Genomic DNA, 25,634 nt, shown 5'->3' on the forward strand with positions numbered 1-25,634 from the left:
TTGTTTTGATCTTCCAAGGAAGTGCTTCAGTTTTAATTGCTCCATCAAGTTAAGAGGTATCAGCTGCTTCTCTGAAGTATCTTCATTTCTCATGAAGATTACACATGATATTAACATGTGCAAAAGGCAGGAGAGAGCTGATGTGACCACTCTCAGAGACAGATCCAGATCTGAATCAATGTCACGTTAAAAATAACAGCTATGAATATTAAAAAATTAACAAAATTAGAAACTGCTCCAGGAATCATAATCATAACTTTTCTGGAAAATATGGTGACAACAGTAACATGAAGAACACTGCTCCACAGCAATCACTCTTTCTGGGTTTTATTTTTTAAATACTAAGGGCATGTTACTGCATTCCAGCCATCAGCTTGATACTAATAGTGATCCATGCCCTAAAAACCTCAAAAATATAGGCCATAATCTCAACCCCTGGGAGCTTTTAAATGATTCTTCATTTTAGCCCATTATTTAGTTTTCCTAAGATAAAAATGAAATTTCCACTGAGTTGGATAAGCCCAGAGAAAATAGTACATCTGCACCTGGCAACATAATCACAGGGTTGAGACTTGGTATAGTGGAATTAGATCTGTACTCTCTAAATAAACAAAAGTAATCAAGATGGGGAAATATGTAAATAAATGAGTACCATCAACAGAATAACAAGGGAAATGCTGACTTTGTTCTTGGTAATGAAGACAGGGACTAATGTTTACATTTAATCCAAGACAGAAAAGGAAGCTCATGGAAGAATGACACTGCCTGGTAAATGACTACAGGAGCCAGCTTGGGATGCAACAATCCTGATGGATTAGACAGAAACTAAGCAAGCATCAGACTGGCCAGCAAAAAGGTGACCACAGTAATCAGCAACAAAAATCACATTTTCTGTTTAACCATATTTTAATTATTTTCTCTGTAAAATGGAAATGTCTGTGATATATGCAGCTCATCTTTTTTTTTCATTATGACTCCAAATTAGGTTAACAGGCAGCAAAATTTGCTACTGACTCCAGTGGGAGTTCAATGTACGGTGCATTGCTGGCCAGGAGCTCCGGAAATTTGGGGTCAGCTCTCCAGGTATCATTAGGTTCAGAGCCTTTAAAAAGTGTATCATGTTGGTCCCTCTATAACTCAGAACTTTGCCAACGAGTTCAAAATAAAAATAAATCAGATTTGCAATAATATTTGCCAAAATATTAGAGAAGAATCAATTTAGGACAGCAGTGAGCAGCCATGGCTGTCTCACTGCTGGCAGCCACTGCAGTGTAGCTCCAGGGCTGGAGTGACCTTCCTGGCAGCTGGGAGCTGCTGAACCTTCTCAGTTCCAGCTCCTGGAGAAGCCTGGAAATGGCTGCTGCTGCCCAAAGAATCTGCTTCTGGAGGCCAGCTGAGTTTTGTCCTGGAAGGAAGCTATCAAAGGACCACGGGATGACAACACAGGCACTTTCCTCATTACCTATGAAATCCCCTTCTTGTTTCTTTGAGTTTTGTGGCTTTTGGCCACATGAAGATTTTGCTGTTAGGAAGAACAGCCAGCTTTGACAGGGGACATCTTATGGCTCCAAGTGCATTTTGAACTAGATAGTGCCTCCCTTTCCCTGCTTTAGAAGCTCCGTGATGCTCCTGTGTCACTGGTCAGCGCTACAGGGGCACGTGCCCAGTACCAGGCTCTGAGATGGTGCAGAATTTTCTCTCTGTTGGGGTAGCTCTGCTTGGCCAGCAGGAGAACAGCCCCGGCAGACAGGAGGGGAGGTTTGTGCCTGCAGCTCCCCTGCAGTGCTGCTGTGCTGGCCTGAGCAGCAGAGAGGCTCTTTGTGCCCTGCCCAGGTGACACACACAACCCGAGTGCAGTGGCAGCTCCACAGGCAAACAGGAACCCTTTTCATCTTATCCCTGCCCTGTGCTCAGCAATGCTGGGCACTGGATTTTCTTGGAGTCTTCAGGATTTAGATGCATTTTGACTCAGCTGCAGCACTAACAGTAAAACTATGATAAAATATTCAGTCTGCAAACCAACACTATTTTCTTTCCCTTTGGTCATACTGACTATTCTCAATAGCTGATGCTTTAGGATTTATCTCTTTTGTTATGCAGGAGCCTTCTACTGAAAGATTTCTAACAGTCACACATTTAGAGCTGTTCAGTGTATATATATGATTTACCAGATTTACTGCATTAAAACTGATAAATTAAATCTCTTATAAAGAATTAATTTATGAGTCCTTAAGGATAAGAATAAAATTTGAGAAACAAGATTTCAGGAGTCAGATAGACAAAGAATCGCAAGAAATGGACTCTGCTGTTTGCAAGGCCCATATTTCTAACTTTCAGATCCAAAGATCAGCAGGTCTCTTTTTAACACATGAGTTTTACTAAACTCTTAAGTGTAATTGTGTTACACTTCTAAAATCTTAAACTAAAAATAAACCTTCATACTGCTGTCAGTAATCAAACTGTGAAGCACCATGTAATTAATATGTGAAGATCTGAAGAAACATTATTTTGGTGTGCTCTTGGAGATGGTGACCCCAGCCATTCCCAAATCCTTCCTGGAATTTCTGGTTAGAATCGGGTTATTTGAGCAAGAGGAAACTGAAGAAGCCTGTCTAGCAATAAAGCAGATCTGCATTAGGAAATGAGCAGCTGTTGTGGCTCCATCCTCCCAGAGCACAGAGCCTGATGTCAGACTGAGGCTGTAATTTGGTGAAGTTCTCTCTGGGTGCTGTCCCTGGGCCGTGCAGGGTCAGGGGTGGGAGCACAGAGAGGATGGATTTCTGAGCCATCCCTGCTGCTGCACATGGACCAGCACTGGCTCAGGATGCTGCCACTGTTGTTCTGCACAGACCTCAAGAGTCCAGGTCATTTGGCATTTCTGAACTGACACTTGGCCTCATTTGTATCTACAGAGCATGTGTTTGGAGACCTTTGAAGCAGTCTAAAGACAGGCAAAATCACTTTCTTTACCCATTGGTTAATGATGTGAAGGGCTATGGCAGGGAAGGAAGGCTGCATACTGTGAATTTTTTGTTATTAATAGACAAGTACCTCTAATTACACCAAGTTATTCTAGGCTATTTCAGCTAACTGTTCATGGATTCTGCTACCACCACACAAGTACCAAACATATTAAAATATACCACAAAAATAGGATCTGTAATACAACAGAATTGAATGGATTATGTTTACAGCTGGCAGATAAGCAAAACCAAGGAACAAAGCTTCTGTAGGATGTTTTGAATTTCAGCGATGGCCTGTAGCTAATTCCTGCTGTTTTCACAGGAAAAACTGATGGCTGCTGCAATATTTTTCAATAGAAGTTCAAATAAGGAAAAGGAATAACCCACCTCCTTTTGAAAAACTGTGCAGTTGGGCATAAACAAGCTTGTTATGGTCTGGATTAAAGCCAAGTACATGCACAAGTACAAAGATACTTCCCTTATGAATATTATTTGTTTTACGCATTTGGGGATGCATCCATTTATCCATTACTGTCATTGGTGCACAGAAAGGAGCATGAATAAGCACTGGAAAACTGCAATATAAGAAGTATAAACAGATTGCTCTAAACCACAGTTTCATGAGTATTCCTTACTGCTTCATATGCTAAGAGAAAGGAATAAAGTTTATCTTCCATCCTCAGCATAGCCTCTTTCATTCCTCAAAATCTCTTCCACTGTGGAAAAGTAATTAAACTTAATCTTTGGTTTTATTCCCAGTGAAATAAGCATTACAGAATATTTTTTCTTGCAATACTCCAAATCTAGCAGTTACATGAAGAGGAAAAAAAGTCATGTTGTTTCATTAGCAAATTATTTTTTTAAAAATCATTCTACTAATTCTGCCATTCAAGCAATTATGTAAAATTTACATATGGGAATACATTTGCACACACTCATTCTGATTTAAAGAACAGTGCATTTTCAATAATTATTCCCCTTTTTTCCCCTGCATAACAGATTTCTCAAGGGCAAGTGCTCTGAGATATTGACATTTCAGGGGATCTGGAGCAAACATCATAAACTCATGTCTGAGAGCTCAGCTGGCAATATCTCTGACAATGCATTACAGAAATCCACCACGCCAAAACTGTTTGCAAATGCCATCCAGTGCCAAAAGTGTTTGCAGATGTCACAGAGAACCCCCGACATGAAAAAGGCCCTCGGCTGAATGCAGAGCAGCTCCTGGTGCAGCAAGGCCTGGTGGCAGGGTGCAAACACCAGCAGTGCCCACTGGCACGGTCACCAGGCAGGGACTTACAGGGGCCATTCATTGTTTTTCTGCACCAGGAACCCTGGAAATGCCATTTTGCATTTCACAGAGTATCAGAAAGGCAGTCTGGTGACACAAAGGCTGTTTGGGAACTGAAGAGAGAACAGTGCTCTATGGCCTGACCAGGAGGAGACAGAGGCAATCTGGTAGGTCACAGAACTCAGACCCTGCTTCCCAAACAACAAATCCCCGAAATCTGCTCTCCCTAGAGGTGCTGCCTTTGTGCATCCAATGCACACATGCTGGTCTGGGAGTTCTTCTACTCTCCCACATTTTAGAAACTGGTACAAGAAAAGGGATTTTTCAATGGTCTGTGTTGATGGCAAGCATCTCTATCAAGCTTCCTCTGTTAACGGAATTCAAGCTGAAAATGTCAAATTAAAGCCTTTCTCTTGAATGTACACTCTGAATTTCCACAACTGGTTTGTACCAGGAGTCATCTGTTATAAACTGTGTCTATCAGTTTCATGACTCACATGCATGTAAGATTTTACTAAGGAGGGAATTAAACTCACAAATCTCCAGACTGGGTTTTGTGCAGGTCACATCCCCCAGGCCACACCAGCGCAGTTTAAGTAATATATTTTGCCATGCAGAGTGGTTGAAGTGAGTAAGAAGCCCCTAAGTTCCTCTCAACACATCAGAGAAAACCAGGAGTAGTATAAATAACCTCACTTTTTGTAAGAATAGTATGGCTTCAAAAACATCCAAATGCCACAGTTGCATGCTATGCAACTTCTAAATATATTATAAATACAATATATATGATAAATACAGTATTATTCTGTTTGATTTCTTTCAGTTCCATTAATCAGTTTCTATTCATTCTGTGAACATATATTTAAAGAAATAATTCCCTCTTCAGCTGTATATTTCAAATTCTAATTTCAAAAAACAGCACTAGAAGAGTAGTGGGCTATGAGAACTTATCAATAAGGGAAGCTCAGCGTCCCATCTGCCCCAAGCCCTCCTGCCATCACACCCACCTGCACCCTGCTTTCAGCTGCATGGAGAATGGAACTTGAGGAATTTCTCCTCCTTCCAGCATTGTGCCACCCCCAGCAAGAGCTCAGCTGTGGGATCCAGGCTGGCTGGATGCAGTGGCTCAGCACATCCTCCCAGGAGCAGTCCCCAGGGCCTTGTCCCAAGGAGCAGGAGAGGGAGCTCGGGGTTCTGCCTCCCGGATCCATCTGCACTTGCACACAGATTGCTCTGGCTGACCAGATGGCTTCTTACAAAACAACATGTTCACATCAACAGTGTTCAAAACACTTTCTGCTGGAAACTTGTTTTCTGTCAGGGACCTGCAGATGGTTCCCTTCCCCTACCTGTAAGTTCTCCAAAATACATCTCCTGAACTGGCTGTTATGCAATCTTCATATGCTGAGATTTGACTGTGAATATCTAAAGCTGGCAATTTTCTTAAAATAAGCTCCAGAAAGAGAAACTTAACAAGCAATTATAAATCAGCTAGTTTAAATGCAGCTGTAGAATAAATATTACTAACTGTTTTGCAGGATTTAGTAGGCCAAAAAGTAAGCTTTAAAAACCACAAATTCATTACAGGGAACTCATGCAGATTTGGGTAAGGCCAAGAAATTGGCTCAAGAAGGGCAAATATTGTGAAATAAACATTACACAGCTCCATCAGAGGTGTCTGTGGAGTGTGCACGTGACACAGTGAGGCACCTGAGCCAGACCTGAACAACTCTGCAGTAAATGGCTCCTGCCAGCCACATGTCCCATTATGCAGTCACTACAGAGGCAATTTAGTGTACTCTCACTTGCTCAGCAGCTTAAAATATTATACTGAGAAGAAAATTATCTTCACACCAAATTAAAATATTCACTTTGATTTTTTTTTTGGCCAGTCTGGTGCTCTTTGACGACCTGGATGCTCCATCAAAATATGCATTACAATGCAACATAATTCTGTATGTTTGTGGGCTTTTTATATTACAAATTCCGTGCCTATTTTAAAACATTGCATTAATTCTGGGGGCTTTGATTGAAAAGGGACAAAAAGACACAGTTTTGGTAGGTCAAAGTATGAGAGGTCCCACATGTTGGAAGGTAGACACTGTCATACAGCAAGGACAGCAAGAACACAGAGGCATCTGCACTTGCTTTCACTCCCAGCATTTTAGCACATTCTCAGCTATTGATTGACCAAGTTGCAAACTCCTCTGTGCTCTCCTCTTCTGAAAAAGTCAATTCCAGCAGAATAATGGAGCAAATTGTTGCAGACAGAGAGGATAACTGGGAAATAAACTGTCCAGACATGTCTAGTCCCATTTACTAGAAAAAGAAGGATAACACATAGAAAATAAAACTCTTTTTCATTAAATTAGGTGTATCATTGAAGCAATTTTTAAAAAAGAATTCTACTCAGACAATCATGCCAGAAACTGATTTACATAGTAAAAGGAAATAACTAGACAATTGCAAAGATAGTAAAAGCTTACTTTTACTAGCTAGCTTCCTTTACAAATTATGTATCAGAATCTGAATCTTTAATAATTACTATTATTTGAAGGGAAGAAGAAATAAAATGCCCTGTTATATTTCTTAGCTATTCAAGTAGAAATATGTTCTATGTGCTCACTAGGAAAGTTTTTATCAATCTTGTAGAGATGTCAAACTCTTTCAAACATGAAAATTTTGATGTCAATGTTCTACAGTTGTCAGTAATCAGGTGCAGACTGAGAGGGTAATGGAGAGCAGGTTTACAGACATTGGTGTGTATCTGACTGTTTTCATGGTTACGCTTTGCAACTCTTGATTCATTATTTTGCATGAGAACTAAAACATGAATTTGCTTTTTCCAAGATTTAGGTACAACACCACGGCATTGCTTTTGGAGACAAACACAGCACCAAGAGCCCGTTCACCCAGCACAGAGCTGCAGAGCAGAGCACCCATGCCAGCCCTCAGGGAGACAAGGTGGGAAGTGGGGCTGCCAGGCAGGCTGAGGCTCTGGGCAGGCCTGGCAGAGCTGGTCTGGCACAGACTGAGCAGCAGGCACAGCTAAAAGGCAAAAGCACAATAAGCCCAAGGTGCCGACGCGCTCCGAGCCAAGCACAGCCCTGCCCAACAGGGACCCCTGTCCCTCGGGGTTGGCTCCCCAAGGCACATGGACCTCCTTCCTGTATCCTTCCACAGAGTTCACACCTTAGGCCTGGAGAATGAGCACAGCAAACTGACACAGACACTATCACCAATATCTGCATTGTAAGTATTATTAAAATTGCCACCTGGATTTGATTTTGTGAGTATTTGTGTACGATCCACACATGCACATTTCATAATTTCATGTATCTGCTAACACTATCCTCATACCAATGAACAGTTGTAGCAGAGTTTGCTACAAAGAAATTGTTTCCTACAGAAGAAGTCCAGATTCTAGGGTTTCAGGATGAATAGAGTACATATACTGCTGAATGGAGAGGATCAACATACAAATTACCTCAGAATCTACTAAATGTTTACATGAGCAAAAATTGATTTTGAAGTGTGCAGACAATGAAGTTGAAGATAGAAGCTAATTGCCCGTACATTTTCCAAGTTTCCACTATTTTAAAAAAATCACCCTGAATTATGCTGAAGGCACTTCACAAAAATATATTCAGGCTGTGAAGTTGAGGGAATGGAAGCTTACAGAGCTGAGGATTAAAGGATGAGAGGCAGTTTTGTCCCAGCACACAGAGAACAGGTCCACTGAATGCCCACCAAGCTGGTCAGACAGCCCAAGCAGAGGGATCTCCTTGCCAGGCATTTCCATTGCTGTGTACATGGAGTAGCACTGAAAGCAGAGTGCTCATTGCACCAGACCTTCTCACCCCAACATCCTACCTGGAGCTGCATCTTTATACACAGTAAGGACATTCTAAAATACCAGAATCACTCATGTACATTTTTTTCAAGGTTTGTTTTTAGAAGACAAAATACCTTCCTACCAGTGTTAAAATTCAAATTCTGTGCCTATGGTGAACACCTTTAGTTGCTAGCTCAGCTACCACTGCTATTTCAAAAAATGAAAGAAAATCCCAATACCCTTCTAATGAAATGGCTTCTTCTATGTGTGCATAAAATGCAGCATAGTAAAATTCTCTCTTTTTTTTCATTCTTTTCCACCATTTTCCCTTTTTCACCTCATTTTAACATACATTCTCTTCAATCAATCCAAACTGTCTCGCTCAGTCTCTTGCTCCTATTACATTTTACAGCACTCTTCTACTCTTATTCAACTCATTTATTCTTGTATTCCCTACTTTCTCCAGTTTTCTTTCTATAATAATTCACACTGACAGCCACAACACTGTTACCCACTAAAACCCAGCTATGGTTTGCTCCTGTTCATGCCCAATTATTCTCTCAGCAAACTCCTGAGCTAAGTTGATTCTATGTTGGTGAGTCAAACCTCTGTTGTCCAGAAATCATCATTCCCACAGCTCCCCATGGAAACCAATTCCCTCCTGCATTAACAACATCAAGTTATCTCTTTCTAATCGATTCACCTGTTCATGTTTCAGTTTGCCCTCATTTCACATTTCCTTTATTACAATACAGGCCTCAAGTCCCTGTGGACTCACTCTGGTTTTCAGGCACCCAGACCTCAATCCCAGTGTGACACTACCGAAACTCAGTAAATCCTGAGCAAATCCTACTCAGTATTTGACAAATTTTTATTCTATTGCTCTACCTTTCCAAATATATTTTGTGAAAAATTCCAGTATTTTCAGTACACTCCTCCAGGCTGAAAACCTCATTTGAAAGTTCCTCCTGATCAAGTCACTCCGGTTAAAAGAATTACTCTGGTGAACAACTGCACTGTTGCAGTCTGCACTTCTCCTGTTTTATGAACTGCTGTTAAATTAATTTAAACTAACATCTTGACACTGTGCTGTGCCCTTTAACATGTTATGATAATGATATCTTCTTGGGTTAAATTCTATTCCTGTATGTCATTAATTCAATATATGAACCAGTGCTGATAATCAGAAGGGAATAAAGTGAGAATATTGGTAGAAACCACAGCACTTACAAGAAAGGTGCAGCAATTCTATATTTGAATGTCAGGTGCAGCTGTCATATGGCTCATCTGACAGAACATCTTTATTCTTTTACTCACTTAGGACAACCACACCACACTAAAAGAAAAGAAAAGGTCTAAAGATGGCTGTCAACATAGCTGAAAGCAAAAAAAAAAATTAAACTGATTGTTCCATACTTTATCCCACAGTAAAGTGCTTTCATGCTATCAAGAATGAGGACAGGACTTTGAAGTCCTGCACATTTAACTATATTAGCATTTCCAGCATTCCACTTTTCATAGCCCAGATGCAAAAAATTTGTTCCAGATCCAAAAATGGCATAAGGAGCTTTAAAAAATATTGGATCCATTGTTTATGAGTTAGGTATGGACAAAATAAAAGCAGGATTTTTCTGTGTGTTTAAAATTAGAAACAGTTTCTGATTTAGCTAACCAAACCCACCTTGGCAACTCCCTGCCAGACACGAGTGTGCAGTAAATATGCTGACAGCAATGGTGTGCCCAACCTCCAAAGTGAAACTTTCTTTCCTGGCTCCAGAGCCCATTTTTTGCTACCAATTTCAGAAACACCTGCTCAGTACAGAAGAATTCACTTTTTAACAAGGGAGTGCATGTGACTTGTAACCAAGGAAACAGGATCACTGCTGTAATGATAGAAAACTTAACTGGCTCTGTGTTCTTTTATCAGAAAAATCTTACTATCTTCTTGCACTGCTGCAAGTTCAGTATGTTAGAGACACAAACTCCAGAGTTTAGAAACCCTGTCTTTTGCTAAGGACTTGCTGAGTTTGTTGGCAAGCAGCAAAGGAGTAAGGAAGAAGGATGTGCTGCTGAGAATCACAACTCATCCCTCAGAATGATCTTTCATTACAAAGCCTGTTGTTAACTCGGAGAAAAAAAGGATAGAAAGCTATGATAGAATTCATGGGGCCCAATGAAAAAATAAAAAAAAATTAAAAAAACATTCATAAACATCCTGATCCAGCCAGTTCCTTGCAAAAGACAGATGGGAATCGAACATCACAAAATGCACAGCACAGTTGAAAGCTCCTCTTGTACAGCACTGAAGCTCGCTCTTACATTGACCACGGCTGTTTTCAACATACTCTCTATTTGTTCCAGAGCTTTATAAATTGTGTGATTATAAAGGAAACCAATATACACCAGATAGCAACACACAAAGTGCTTTATAACTGTTGCTGTTAATCTACTTGCTTTCTATTTTTGTCCCATTTTTTTCAACCAATGCAATGGAGAGCATTTCCTGTACATTCCTACACATGCAAAAGAAATAGCATAGCCTCTCTGTCATTTGTTTCAGTAATTTTAAACATAATTCTTATTTTCTCAGGCAGCATTAAACAAAAGGTTATTCCAAGGCGACTGTAAAGACCACAAGCCCTCAAATGTTTCCAATGGTGACTGGAGAGTATTCAATCCTTGTACAGTATGCACTAAATTATTCTTCTCATAAGCACTGTAAAGGTCACTCTGAATATAAAGAAGCATGATAAAAATCTAATTGATGGAAATATGCTCATAAACACCTATTTGTGAGGCCTGTTGAACAATTCATAGCAATTAACTCAGCAAAGCAAGTCTCGCTGTCTTTATTGAGATAGTAATTGGTGTAAGTCACACTATTTCAAAGTGAAGTGATTCTTTTTTTTTATGGTAAGGTTCAATACTGGGGCAATAAATACAATACATAAACCCCTTGGCATTATGGAGCTGCTGGATGGCACCCCAGCTTTACTGAGCATCACACCAAGCCAAAAATGACAAACACCTTTTCCCTGAGGTGTCTCAGTCCTGGAACACTGCAACACGGAGGTGTTTCATTAGGGTGAGCGTAGAGGGATGTGTTTCTGTAGTACTTTCACTATTACCCATCCCTGCAGGACTAAGTCCTTTCAACTGTACTTCTGAACACTCAAACACTTCTGACTCAGTGGTGCCTTAAAACTGCAAGACTGAGAAAATGCAAGAGAGAGCAAGAAATTGGGAGCAACAGGAAGAAAACTTCAAGAGATATAAACAGATTCTTTCACCTGAATAAAACTTATTTGCATTGGGCACTGCTGGCAAATTTAATAAGACCACCTGCTGGAAAGAAACAACCTATAGAAATGCAGCTGAGAGAAATTAAGAACTAAGAAAACCAAACAGATTTTCTAGTCCTTTTTACTTTAACAATTGAGAAGAAAATCAGCAACTACAAAAATAGTTTTAAAGATACCAAAATATATATTCTGACTCCAAATCTTGACTTTGTTTCATTTTTATCTGACATGTAAATTACTACAATGTTTTGATACAAAAGGCATATCTTGTTGGTTATTCTATATGCCTCATGCAAATCATTAGGGACTATGCAAAATATTCTTCCTGATCAAAAAAATGTCATTTAGATTCCAGTGAGCAGTTACTTGACTGCTAACTTCTGTAAAACTACTACAGCAGAACCAAGTTGAAGTCAGCAAATATCTTAAGTGCTGATGGGTATTTGGAATATACTTCCATCTGCAGCAACTGTCTGAAGATTGTGACTGCTGTTAATGGTATTGCATGACAACTACCCTTCCCCAGCTCAGGTCAGAGATTTTAGAACCTGTTCCAACCATTTAAAAAGACAAACCACTGGTAAGAACAAAATCAGAGGATGCAGGACAAACAGCTCTTTACCCTGTTCAAAGCAGCAGCAGAGTTGCAGTAAACGCTCCCTGACAGACTTGAATAATCAGAGGGAATGTGTTTGAGTTTTTCAAGTCCTATACAAAGCTTTAATTATTTCACAAATAACCTGCCAAAGCCCAGATGGATCCATTGTAAAATGGAAACCTACAATCATATCATCTTCATAGGTCTGCATAAAACCAGCTGCACAAAGCCAAATGCTTCTAGTAAGCCTAAAGTACCAGTGTTTATCCATAGGTACTTTCTGTATTCAACCCCTCTTATTTTTAACATCAAGCATCCCATGTCTCTTTATTCCTGCATTTTCTTGCCCACTTTATCACTCTTTCTATTCCTCCTGATGTATTTTTTTCTTTCCTCTTTTCCCTCTCAACTACCCAGAACAGGGAAAGGAAAATTTTAAGATGTTTGAGGAATGCCATGTAAAACACATCTTCAATATGTGCAAAACCACAGAACACAACATAACAGGCAATTCCTGCAGAAGGCAGAGATGAAAGTTTGAATTTTCATATACTTTGACCAAACAATTTTTGCCCTACTTCTTCACATTTCACTTAGATCAAAACATGCATGATGCTTTTTTTAAGTCTGATGTCAAGCATCATAGGTTATGAAAGACTAAAACCAAAACTGTCAGTTGCAAAGTGAGGAATGCACAACCTAAGAATAACAGTGAGACAACTCTATGTTTGTTAAAAACAATCCACTCAAATTCAAGTATTTTAATTCTACCATCAACAAAAATTCCACAAAAGAATATCACATTTTTGCACTGAAACTTCCTGCATTATCTGAACATGATAATCAAACTTTAGATATCTAAGATATTTTTACTTCAACAATCATCAGTGCTTGGCAACACAGTTCAACTGAAAGATAAATATTGTGTAATGTCTCTACATTAGATCAATCAATTAACACAGCAATAAATTAGTTTCATTACCATGTTTCAGGCATTAGAAGGTGCTTTACTAATTAAAATTCCCATATTTAAGCAAATGCTATTTCCAGTGTGTTCGTGTAAATTTTATTCCAGAGTGCCTACTATATTCTATCAGAGAGCTCGTTCCTGTTACACCTGGGGTGTGCTGAGGAGGCACTGGAGCCAAGAGCCCAGTTGGTGGCACAGGCTGCCCCTCAGGGCTGCAACCCAGCACCAACCTGGCCTCAGCACTGCAGGATGCTTCAGCTGAGTGCTGCCATTCATTCCAGTAGAAGGCACAGATACACACCCTGATGGCTTTAAAAAGTGTCATGCCATCACCAAGTCAGTTTTTGAGAAATCAATCAATTCAAAATTGTATTTAAAACTTCCTTATTTTGCTTCAATATTGTTTAACAGCGTTTCAGGGATTGCTTGTTTGCTTTTCATTTTATTGTTTATCTGAAGATGCAATAACAGCACAACAGTCACACCTCTATCTTCATATGCAAATATATTCATGTCTGTGTATTCCAAAATCTTATTTTAAGTAATATTCATGCTTGTGAAAAGGTTTAGGTTCATTCTTTACACTAAAACTGTGCCACATGAAGTTATTGAATGAAATACAATTGTTGAACTAATCTGTAGTTAGCTTTGAGTCTTAGCAAAGGATTTTATCCCTCTAAAGTATCTCAAACCTAACTGAGAAAGGGTCAATTGTCAATTTCTTTAAAATGAACCCAGAAATACAACATTTACAGGTACCTCACAGTAACTTTCCTAGATTTATTTCATTTCTACTTGGCAGCAATATTTTAATACTTGCAATGGTATTGTAGAGAACTATGTGTTCTTTTTACCTCTCATAATACCTCTAATATATACATTTAAATATTCTCAATGACACATTGACAGGTGCAACTGAAACAGAGATGAGAAAACTGCCAAATCCAAACCAAACCAAAATTCGTCAATTCTTTCAGAACAAACATCTATTCTACCACATTTTAACTTCATTGTCTGCAAGACCAAAAGCAGATACTTGGCTTTAAACACTGTTTAGTGCTAAATAAATCTGAGAGGAGTATTCCCAGGATGACATCCTTTTTGAGTTGCTGATTGGCTGGCACTGGAATTTGCCTATCAGTCTCTCTCTATCACATTTCTCATAACTTTACCTTCTCTAAGAGAGTACAAGCATTTTACAAAATGAGAAAAAGATAGAAGTAGTGATTTTTCTTTACTACAATTTAACTTGGTGACTCAACAACAACTGACACAAAACACCTAAGAACACAACTTCTGCTATCAAATATGCCCCTAGTAATGTCACCCAGGGGAAATGGAGACAACATTTTTTTTGAAAATTACAATCCTCTAATCATCACGAAGAACTGATGACTCCTTTGGTGTTCAAATACATCCTGCAGACAACAGAACCTGCTGATGATTTACTGAGCAGATTCCCTGCTTTTGTTAAAGCATCTGTTTGAGCAGCTCCCACAAGGGAATAAATGTCCAGCTTTGCAGCTCAGCAGAACATGAAATTGTTATTTACAAACCACTGTAGCATGTACCTATGGCCTACAATATGAGATAAAAAAGTACTTAGCACAGCAACCCCTGAAAACATTGACCAAATTGTGTTTATACCACCCTTGCATGTATTTTTATCCAAACATTTGCAGTGCCAATGCAAAAGAACCAGCAAAGGGGGACTATTCCTACTGAAGAGCTCTGCACAGCTGCCAGGTGGAGTCTGTGTTGTAGGAGCTTCCCATGCTCAGACTTTGCTTTGCTCACAGGTAACAAACATCATGTAAGCAGCTGTAATTTAGCCAACACTTGTTTGTGAGAAGACTGGAGGTTGGAAGGCACCCATGGGGATCACTGAGCCAATCCCCACAGGGCTGCCCAGGGCTGAGTCCTGCCAAATCCAAGCACGGCGTGTCAGCAACCTCTGGGCAAACTGCTGGAGGGTTCCATCTCCCTCACAGTGGGAGAAAAAGGGGGTTTTATTATTTTCCCTGCATTTCAGTTTGTGCCCATTATGAGGACATTGGAAAGAAAATCTCTTTTAAAAAATGAAGACAATTGATATAGAAACCAGAGAGACAGAAAATTGGACCATCACAGAACTTTAGAAAATTTTTTCCCAACTTTTTGAAGCTTTTGGCTTCTTACATACTTGAAATCATACAATGTATATAAAGATTTATATTGAAACTCAATTATATGGTCCAAAGAAATGGGATCCTTGTTGCCAAAGATCCTTCCTGGTTTTATATATATTTACAGAGAGCTAAGAGCGTGTGATAATTTTTTATATTGATAAAAATGTGATTAAAGCACAACTGTACTTGTTATAACCAGCTTTGTTTATCTATAATGAACCAATAACTGCAAATAAATGTTCATTTTAGTAAGTATTAGCAGAAAGGCCTTCACCAGCTAGCAGATGTAGCAACATAATTCAGCAGTGCCAATTCTATTCTTGATTTAGGTACTGCTCCACATGGACTGAAAATTTATCTTTTGATGTCAATTTTATTACTGCTAAGAATTTTTTATTCAGCATGTAAACAGACAAATTAGCAGAGTCAGAATCTATTTTTTATATTAAGACATGAAAGTGGACTATAAGAGAAACTCTGACCAAACTTGTGAGTGAGCTAACACAGTATCAAAACTGAAAAAGATACAAACTGAGATTACAAGTGGTAATAGAAAAAGAAAAACTACATCAATGACAGTTCACAGCACAAGGATTCAGAACAAGAGACACTTCCAGAAGTCACCATGAGTATTTGATACCATGATGGGAAGAAATGTAGCAAACTCATCACATTATTGCACTGCAAACTGTTAGCTGAGTTTCAAAATAAAAGCAATCCCTTCCTCTGTAAGAGTGCCAGGCTATTTCATACAGATCAGTGGAAATGTTCTTTCTTGTCAGATCTGCCTGATTGTATGGAACCACTGCACTTGAAAGGGAAGAGTTCCCAAAGGAACAAACAATAAAAATTTTAGGCAATATTCATCAACAGTGGATTCAGTCTTAGAGATATTAATCTTATGTTCTGCTCACCATAATCATATTTTAAGGCCACAATCAGGTCTTAAAAGTGATTAATTAAAACTGACCCTGTAATTTCTATCCATAGGATGCCTAATCAGACATAACCTTAATGGGATTTTTCATTTGTACACTGAAGCCTGGTCACGTAATTCTGCAGTGAGAAGAAAGTCTATAAGACCAAATAATTATTTTTTTTTATTTTACATTTCATTGCTTCTTAGCAGACAGATCTAATGCTCTGGAGATTTTTTTATGCATATCAAGACTGTAATTGTTTTCCCCAGACTGAGGTATCACTACTGTCTACAGCACAGCTCCAGGACTAATGTGTTGTAATTATTCCTTCACTGATAAAGATGCAACTAACTGTAGATACATTTGTGCTACAGAGGAAAAATTAAATATATCAGAATTCCTGTATGTATTTACAGTGCTTTATAGTAAAATATTATTAAACCTAACAGAAAAGAAGAATTACAAGTACAGTACAAAGGTTACAACTGATTAAAGTAATAAACAATTCACAGACTCCAAGATATTTCAGGTCTCCTGTTGATGAAGCTCAAAATCCATTATGGAAAGATAATACTGGAGAAGTTGGAAATCTGAAGTGGAACTGAAATGCATTTTCTTTCAGATGCTTTTTAAACCCCTAGAAGTGCCAGGTCATGACTCTCCAATAATAAAGGCCATAGAGAGTTCAAATAGCCTAGAAATGATGGCACTTTCAGACACTGATAGAAGGAGAGCATTTTAGAAAGGTTCTTTTTATTAATTTAATGCTGCTGCTGTAGCTACAGAAGAGTCTAATATCTCAGTGGTAAAATGCATTAAAAAGCCATTTTGTCTGCTGCTGTAGATGAAGAATGTAGTTATTTTGCTCAACAGCTGAATTTTTCCAGAATCCCACTAGTATTCCCAGAGAAAACTATCTACTTTAGCCAAGAGAGAGTGCTGATAGACTTGTTATATAAAAAAAAAGTTCTCAGGAAGTAATTCACAGATACATGAAGGAACAGAATCTCTGCCATAACATCCAGATATCACAGAACATTCCAGTCCATTGTCTCATGCAATGTGTTAAGAATTATGAATTGCCAAATTTAAAAAAAAACTTCTAAAAATAAAGAGGTTTTTTGCCACCTGCGGAACACCCACACCAGGGTTAGCAGCAGTGCAGTGCATCACAGAGGTGCTCAGGAATGGGTGATAAATGGTGTTGGCCAATTTCTTTCAGCAAATCTCTCCCCTTAGAGATTACTGCATTGTTTTGTATCACAATGCTTCACTAACTAAATTGTACCCCTAGAATATTGGAACTTAAATGGGCTCTCAATGAAACTTTGCTCTTTCTGTGATATTGATTGAATCTCTCCCTACATTACATTTATTAGAAGAAATAGAGTTGGAGGGTTTTATAACAGGGAAATCGTGTTCATTCAGACTTGTGCAGCAGTGGCAGAACCCATTACATGGATTGTGATTTTAATCTTGTCCCGTGCAGGTCCCCATGCCTGGCACTTCATTTAATAAACAGAAACATGAGATCTAAATTCTAATTACCCACTTACAAAAGAGCTAAGACTAAGTATCAGAAAGCAATTGTACAGGGCTAAAGAGTAAGAGGACACTTTTTCTCCTTTCCTGTTTTAGACATAAGTGGCCAGGAGACTATAAATATACTATTCTTGAAATGTCATTTCTCAGAACCAAAAAATAGTGTAATAAATTACTTATGTAACAATAGTGTATTAAGATTTTTTAAAAAACACAAGAGAAGGAGTACAATGGCATTTACAATTACATTTTTCAGTTGCAAATGCATTTGGTATTTGCCCCCCTCTTCTATAAAAAAACAAAACTAAGTACAATGTAAAAGATAACTTCTTTAAAATTACTCAACAAAAAGCTACACATGGGCCCCTCAACTGGAACTTTAAACCATTTCCATCTCTCAATTTCTCAGCTCTTAGCCAAATTCTAGACAATAAATTCTTAGGGAGCAAAAGGCAAGTCTCTTAGAAGTTTTCCCCACAAACATCACTGCACCACTTATAACGCCATCAGCAAGATGTCTCATCAAATTGATTTCAAATCCACAGAAAAATTGGAAACTCACGAATGCCATGAAATGTATCTTGGCATTCTTCCACTCATCTATTACATTTTCTAATAAATAGAGCTTTCTTGAAACGCAATTTCAACTTGAAAATCTGACACACTCTGCAAAAGACCAGGCAATAATACAACTAAATATGTGTGCTGTGATGAAACATATTCATTTGAAATTGGTATTGAAGCTGCAAATGAATCCACCCATGGCTTCACAGGCATGGATGCACAATCCCTGTGCAGAGGCTCCTGGACAGCAAATTTCACATGAGGACTTACTGTAAATGAGTGTTCAAGCTATACATAATTTGTACAGGTGTAGGACTGACAAACCATTACACTGAAAAATTACTAGTGAAAGAGCACGACTTTTAAAAACAAATTTTCATTAGTATTTTTTCCTAAATTCCTAAATAGTTTTAAATATTTACAAATACATGAAGAAATAAATTTAAAGGGAAAAGGGAGAGTTTTACCAGATTATACTCCTTGTGTGATAGTATATCAAAGAGTTTGAGATTCTTAACAGACAACTGTTAGGTTATTTCTGAACTTATTCAACTTTAACATTAATGAAATCGAAACATGCATCAGCAGACTGCAAAATTCAGCTAAAAAGAGCTCAACAGTTTGACTTTTTTATTTGGTTAGTAAGGACCCTAATAGTGCTCTACCCCCATCCCCCAAAACAAAGATTAAAAAATAATAGAAACCCCACAGAAGGAAAAAAAAAATAACAACAAAAAAACCAAAACCAAAACTAAGAAAGACCAAATAAAATAAATTGAAAATACCTAATGTTTAAAGAGCATGTATGGATGCAGATTTTAAAGTCACTTAGATCTATTTCTGAAAGCTTTACACTGTGATTTTCATTCAAAATCCCCATTTAAATAAACAAAAAAATACTCTATTTCTCATATATTTCTTTAAATATAACAAAAGCACCTGCAATCTGAACAGGAGCCTTCTATTTTAAAAAGAGCACTGATTTAAAGATTTTGGAGATGCTGGCATTATATTTTAAATTAATCTGTGATGAAAAAAACTTAATATTTTCTTGAGTACTTGACAGATACTTACAGAAAAAAGGGCATCAGCTGAATAAGTGTCTCTTTTTTGGGATTGGCTGTGAATTCTGGCACAGTTTGAATAATTTTGTTCATTACATTCCTTAGGTAATTTTGTAGCTGCTTGCGTCGCTCTTCCACAAACTTTGCATCCTAAAAATAGAGAGGAAAAAATATAAATGGCAAAAGGAATGATGTTTCTCAACTTCATCATGTAACTGAACAGTCCTGGTAAGCATAAAAATCGATCTTTTGATGATCTCTGTTATTATGGCTATATAAATATGTTGGCAATATGCAAAAACCCCTTGACTCTGTCCTTAGAGATAAAGGAAAAATCATGAATTCTAATAAAACCTGTTTCACAAAAACATCCACTGACAGGATGTCAGATCCTCTCCCTGGCAGAATCTGTCTTCTCTGGACCATAAACCACTGCAATCTTAGAGAGGCAAAGCAGAACAGCAGCACAGAGGCTGTGGCATAAAAATTCATGCAATTTTTTTGAGATCCAGAATCACCAGTGTTTGCAGGAGGAAATGCTGACTTACTCCCACAATGTCTCCCCAATTCATACTTTTCAGATGTCAGGTACACAAACTCCAGAATGGACAAGTATTTCTCCAGCACTTTTATGTTATTAAATAATTATTTTGTGATGATGCCTTCAGATAGTAGATTTTTTTCAATATTATATCACAACTCTCATTAAAATGTTTTACTGAAGTTTCTGTAGCATTTTAGATCCAGGATTTTATACTTCGTTGGCCCAAATGAATAGAACAGTTCTATAAACTCCACATTCTGCTGATGGACCTAGAAGTGAAAAGTTTATCACAATCAGCAAGAAGCCAGGCATCCCATAACTTCCATGTCATTTAAACCTTTTCCCTGTGAGGGGTGCCAATTACATGGACTATAATCTAAATGTGCCACATTTCCCAGGAACAGGGAGCTCTAACAGGTTTACAGTGCCATCAGGTGCTGGATGCTTTGTGCTCAGCCAGAGCGTTCTGTCCCGGGCAGGCTGGCACAGCTCACCTGGTTTAAATGTCACAGCATGTTCTTTAGGCACGAAGCCAAACCTATTATTAGACAGCTACAGCTCCCAAAAACAACCATTATCTAAAAGATGTGTCTATCCAACCTGTATTATTTATGTCTGTAAGAAAAGGCATTGAAATTAATTCTTGTTTCTTGAGGGGGGGAAAAAAGCCAACCCGCCAACAAAACACCATAAATACATTTGACAACACTGAATAAATTCATTGTATGGAAAAGGTTCAGCCCATGCTGCCATGCAGGGGATGCAAATCTGAAGGTTATTGCTTCCCCAGATAGAGTAGAACAACACCATTAAAGCAGGGATGCTCATCCAAGTTCAGGAGGAATTTGCTGTAGCATTCCTAGAACCTTCACTGACATTTTGTTCTGTTCTTCCCTCTCATTAGAAGTTACCAGGAAGAAGCATATTTTTAGAAATAAAAAATCAGACATAATTGTAGGGACATAATAGAGTAAGATGTAAGAAACTGCTGAAAATATCCATACTTACAGACTTCAAAAACTTAAGCAGTGCTTACATTGTTTAATTAAATTCATGAAATTCCAAAATAGATACAGATTAATTTTATTTTTGTTTTCTACATACGAACTTACACAGATGTCTAGTCCCATTTTAACATTCCAGTTCTACACTAACACATTTCATTCAATGTAGTAATGTAATGAAAAATTGATGTATTCATAAATCAAATAAATTAATTCAATGGAGATCTAAGTGAAAATTAAAAAACCCTATATATTAAATACATTGTTATTTCATTTTTATCAGTCACATATTTTTTCAGCAACATACACACCAGTTGAGTTGCAAGTGATTTGAAACTCATCCTTTATTAAACCAACAAAGCTGTGGTGTTGGAACTCCCCCCAGGCCCCTCTGCAGGGTCACCTGCCCAGCTCCCAGAGCTGAGAGCAGCTGCTGCTGGCACAGAGCAGAGCAGAGCAGAGCTTGCTCCCTGCCCTGCCGCAGGAGGACAAATGTGTGGAACTGAAGCCTATACAAGATGTTTGGAACATTAAAGCAAACATTTCAATTCATGAGGACACATAATACTGCCACAAAATGGAACTATAATAACACATAAACGTGCCCTTCAATGCTAACTAAACACTTAGCATTGAATAGCACCTATATTACTATTATTTTTCTTTTCACTAAGATTTCTGTTCCCACTGGATTCTTTGGTGAGGCTCAAGGAACAGCCTTGTGCTCCCCTCTCTCCTCTCTGAGGATTTAAAGCACCACATCACCTCCTTGGAGGGACACTGCTGCCACCAGCTGCATGGGAATGAAGACAAGACAAGGACTCATGGGAGATATCTGGGAAGAAGAAAAAGTTTGGGGAAGAGCTTTGGTTCTGGAAGCTTTAACCACATGAGCAGAGGGGATGTTTGGCACCTGAGCCTCTTTCAGTTGGAGTCCTCCTGCCCCAGGTGCTGCCAGGCTGTCCCACGGGGGAGGACAATCCTGCCGTGCTCCACGAGCCACTGCCAGGGCACGCCCGGGCACAGCTCAGAGCCCTCCCAAGAGCTGCCTCACCCTCACTGCACTTGTTCATTCCACTTCCATAGCTTCTGTCAGGCATGTTTTCACAAGAAAACCTCCATTGTTAAATACCACATTCAGCAACTTTTCCAGTGAATTAATTTCAATTATGTTTAAGTATTCTCTTTAGCAGAAGTTGCATTCCTTTAGTATGACTTCTGTATTGCAAATGTGTTTAACAAAAAACATCTTCTTTCACAGGAAGGACTTCTGCTATAGACACAGGAGCCAAATGCTGAATGTAGGTACTTTCTATCCCTTGTGCTACTCTAAAGAGTCTCCTTGACTACAGAAAATAATGGCACAAAGGACTTTTCTAATTAAGACTGCCAGAACATGCTTAGGGAAGGCACTTTTTGCTGTTGACAGCTGAACAACTTAGTGCTTATAATATGTTTTTTTTTCTGCCATTTGTCCAAGAAAAAGGCAGAACATCCCAGAAATAAAAATCCAGCCTGAAAACAGTTAAAACTGTTCTTTTACTCTGACATGAATTTGATCTGTAAAACAAACACCAAGCAATCTACCATGAAATTCTGTACCATGTAAGAAGGCTTGTTGTCCTCACCAGAAGCAATGTAAACCAAGGTCAAAATGATTCAGCTCCAGGTCTGCACTTTATCATTAAACGTGCATTTTGCAACAGCAGGTTGGCTACTCAGAGCAATGATTTTAGCACAGAGTTGTTACTGCCAAGCTGTTGCAGTAATAAAGAGTTCTTGTCACAATATAGTAAACAGAACAACTGGTAACAGAAAAACACAACTGGCTCAAAGCCTGGCCAATTTTTTCAGTCTTAAATTATAAGAAGGTACCTATAACCTTCTTTTCATTGGGCCCAATTATCCACAGCAGAAATCTAGGTAGTACTTTACATTCCAACTTGTAAACAAACACCTACTTTTATTTACAAGCAAAAAATACAGGGAATTTTTTTGCTGTGGGTTTGTATCAGTGACACCCACCTCCTACTTTTAATACATGTCTCTGGTGATTGTATGAGTCGATACAAGCCTACATTTGCATATGTACTCACACAGAAAACAGCAAAGATCTTCCCCTAAGGTTCAATATACACATTCACCTACACTTGATGTGAATGTACTTGGAGGACCAAGTAATTTTGTTAAAATTACCAATGCATTTACAAGAAACCTTTGCATTTTCACATTATTAAAGGTTAGATTTCATAGTTTCATTTTTAGGGAAACAAATACATATATAGAAAGATAAAGTAACAGTACTTAAATAAAGACCCACTTTCTCACTTAAGTTTTTTAGGCATCTTTTCTAAAAAATAAAGCTGCTACTGTTTCTGCACTAACTGCAGTGAAAGTAATTTACTACCCCGCAGTTCAAGAGCACACAGTTTTGATTAAGAGACCACAAAATTTCAGTTAACAAGCAAAAAACCTCATTCAGACTACAGAAGCATCAAAACACATCTGCTAAAATATTTTAAATCTGAAATTCATGCCTCCCAAAATGTTGTATGGGATTCTTTTTGCCTGATAATTTGCTACTTTTCTTCTGCCCCTGGCAAAATGCTAGTATCAAATTACAAATATCTAAATATTGTAATAGATAATGGAAAAGTTATAGACTCTCAACATATATTAGAAGACGAGTTTAAGGTGTAAAACTAAGAAGCAGAGTCTTGATGTACGATGTTTTATGTCATGTTCTTTTGCAGTTTTTCATTACAAGCCAAGTTCATTCCCACTTGCAGTTTAAATTGTTTCACACAACTGCTGGTCTTTTATACACACTGCTAGTATGGAACAGATGGTGAAACATTGATATTCTTCATTATTAATGGGACAGCTCACTTAAGATGTTTCAAATATTTTCCAGGAGCTTTTGGAAATGCTATGATTGCCATGGTTACCTGCCATGATTTAGGGACAGATAAAACACTTTTAGATTCTGGGCTTGGTGCTGCTGCTATCAACATCAAACTCACTGCTCCTGAGGTTCTAACCATTACTTAGCATTTAACCAACCTCCTGCTGTGGAAACGGGGGGAAAAGATAACCCAAACAAAACTAAACAACAAAACAGCAGAGGGCTCAATCCAGCTCAATTAAGATAAAAGGAAATATTAAATAAAAGGAAATATGGCTTTAGGACTTTAATCAGCCTCTGATACCACATGATGCATCCTATCCTAAGCTAAACTGACAATAATGCTATTCAAAGTTGAACCTGCAAGTGCAGAAATAAACTCAGGTTATTCTAATGTAGCCTAATCTTTTCCACTGTCTTAGCCAATCAGTCTTAGCAAAATTATCATATCAGTTTTTTATCTATTTATGAGGCACCAAATGCTAACCTCAAAATGAAGCTGGCAATCAGAAGCTGAGATGGGAGCTAATTAAATATTCAATTGCTGAGTCATTCTCACTAGTTTGTAATTAAAATTTCAATAGCAAATATTCACTTTACAGACTGACTGACACCTTTACACAAGCCACAGTAAAATTTAACTTCAGTACATCTGTCCTTAAGGAACTATGGCATCATAAAACTTTTAGGAAGGTACCATTTCCAATCCTAAATATACCAGATGCCACAGTATTACACAAAAATCATCTCAAAATTATTGAAACTGCAGAAACTTAAAATTTCCATCTTATTTGTATTGCCAGATTCTGTATGGCAGAACCAGGCCAGCGTTATACAACATAACAAGGGGATACAATACATGAAATTGTCATTTTCCCCATGCCAGTGTGAGATTTTTTTTGTCCATTTACTGTTCAGTGGAACAAACAGCAATTTAAGAGGATGAGATACAAAGAAGAAATCAAGGAACTGTCAGTTTTGAAAAGAAATCTATTTTCCTTTAAACAGAGATTTACTACATAATTGTAATTATTACTCTGTGTTTCTCTACTAAAATAGCTGATGCATTTCCATCTCCAGCTCTGGGTTCGTTTCAATGGTACCAGAAAAGTGCTTTTAGATAAAGTAGCTTGAAAAAGGCATTGCTGCAAACCCAGCCAGTAGCAGACATGCTGAGTGTGAGCTACAGTCCTGCAATGCCCTCAGTCAAGCACCCATTTATTCAAAGCAGCATTTTAATCAGTAAACACGCCAACAGAAAAAAGCAAGCTTGAGAATAAATCTAAAACTGATCTCTTTTTAGTGCTGTGGTTAATGCCACTGTTAGAAAAAGAACTCGGCAATGTTATGCTAATAAAATCCAGTGTCATCGAAATATTTTGTTATTTAAAGACATATGCCAACCATGTATTAATTTGTCAACTGGTCAGGAATCAACTGTTAATTAAAATGCATCAATAAAAAACTGAAGTTCGACCCCTAGGGCTCATCTCTTGCTCAGCTATTGAATAGGGAAACATTATTTCTGTTTTCTCCTCAGATAAAGTATTAGCAGTCTACCCTATAATTTTATTCAGGAGATTCTGCAAACTAAAACACAACAGTTCATGAAATTGAGATCCATTTTTTCACTAGCCTATATTACAGTAATAACTATCAACAATATTAGTTAAAATGTGTCTCAGTTCAGTGCTTCTTTCCAACACTGCAGTTTTCTTTCCTAATTTCATTCTTTAATCTGGTTGAAAATGCCCTGAAGACCAATAAAGAGAGACTCTGAATTTAAAATAACAGCAAAATAACCCACCTCAAATTCCTTTAGAAACATGGCACACACACTGCTTACAATGTACAAGCTTCTATATACAGTAAGTTTGCAGCAATGAAAAAAAAATCAAAAAATTGATTTAAAAAATCAATAATGAAAAAAAACTTAACTCTCACATAAAATCCTAGATTCTTCT

General features: G+C 38.0%; 1 protein-coding gene across 2 annotated transcripts in view; it reads right to left on the bottom strand.

Annotated features, from left to right (window-relative positions):
- The window catches only part of SNX29 (sorting nexin 29), a 102,971-nt gene that overhangs the window by 12,039 nt on the left and 65,298 nt on the right, over window positions 1-25,634 (bottom strand). For both annotated transcript variants that reach the window (XM_038150822.1, XM_038150823.1), the window contains exon 20: window positions 19,228-19,367. In XM_038150822.1, coding sequence (XP_038006750.1) covers window positions 19,228-19,367 — 140 coding nt within the window. The remainder of the gene's footprint in view (window positions 1-19,227; window positions 19,368-25,634) is intronic.

Source organism: Motacilla alba, chromosome 14, assembly GCF_015832195.1.
Source record: "Motacilla alba alba isolate MOTALB_02 chromosome 14, Motacilla_alba_V1.0_pri, whole genome shotgun sequence".
NCBI classification, from domain to species: domain Eukaryota; kingdom Metazoa; phylum Chordata; class Aves; order Passeriformes; family Motacillidae; genus Motacilla; species Motacilla alba.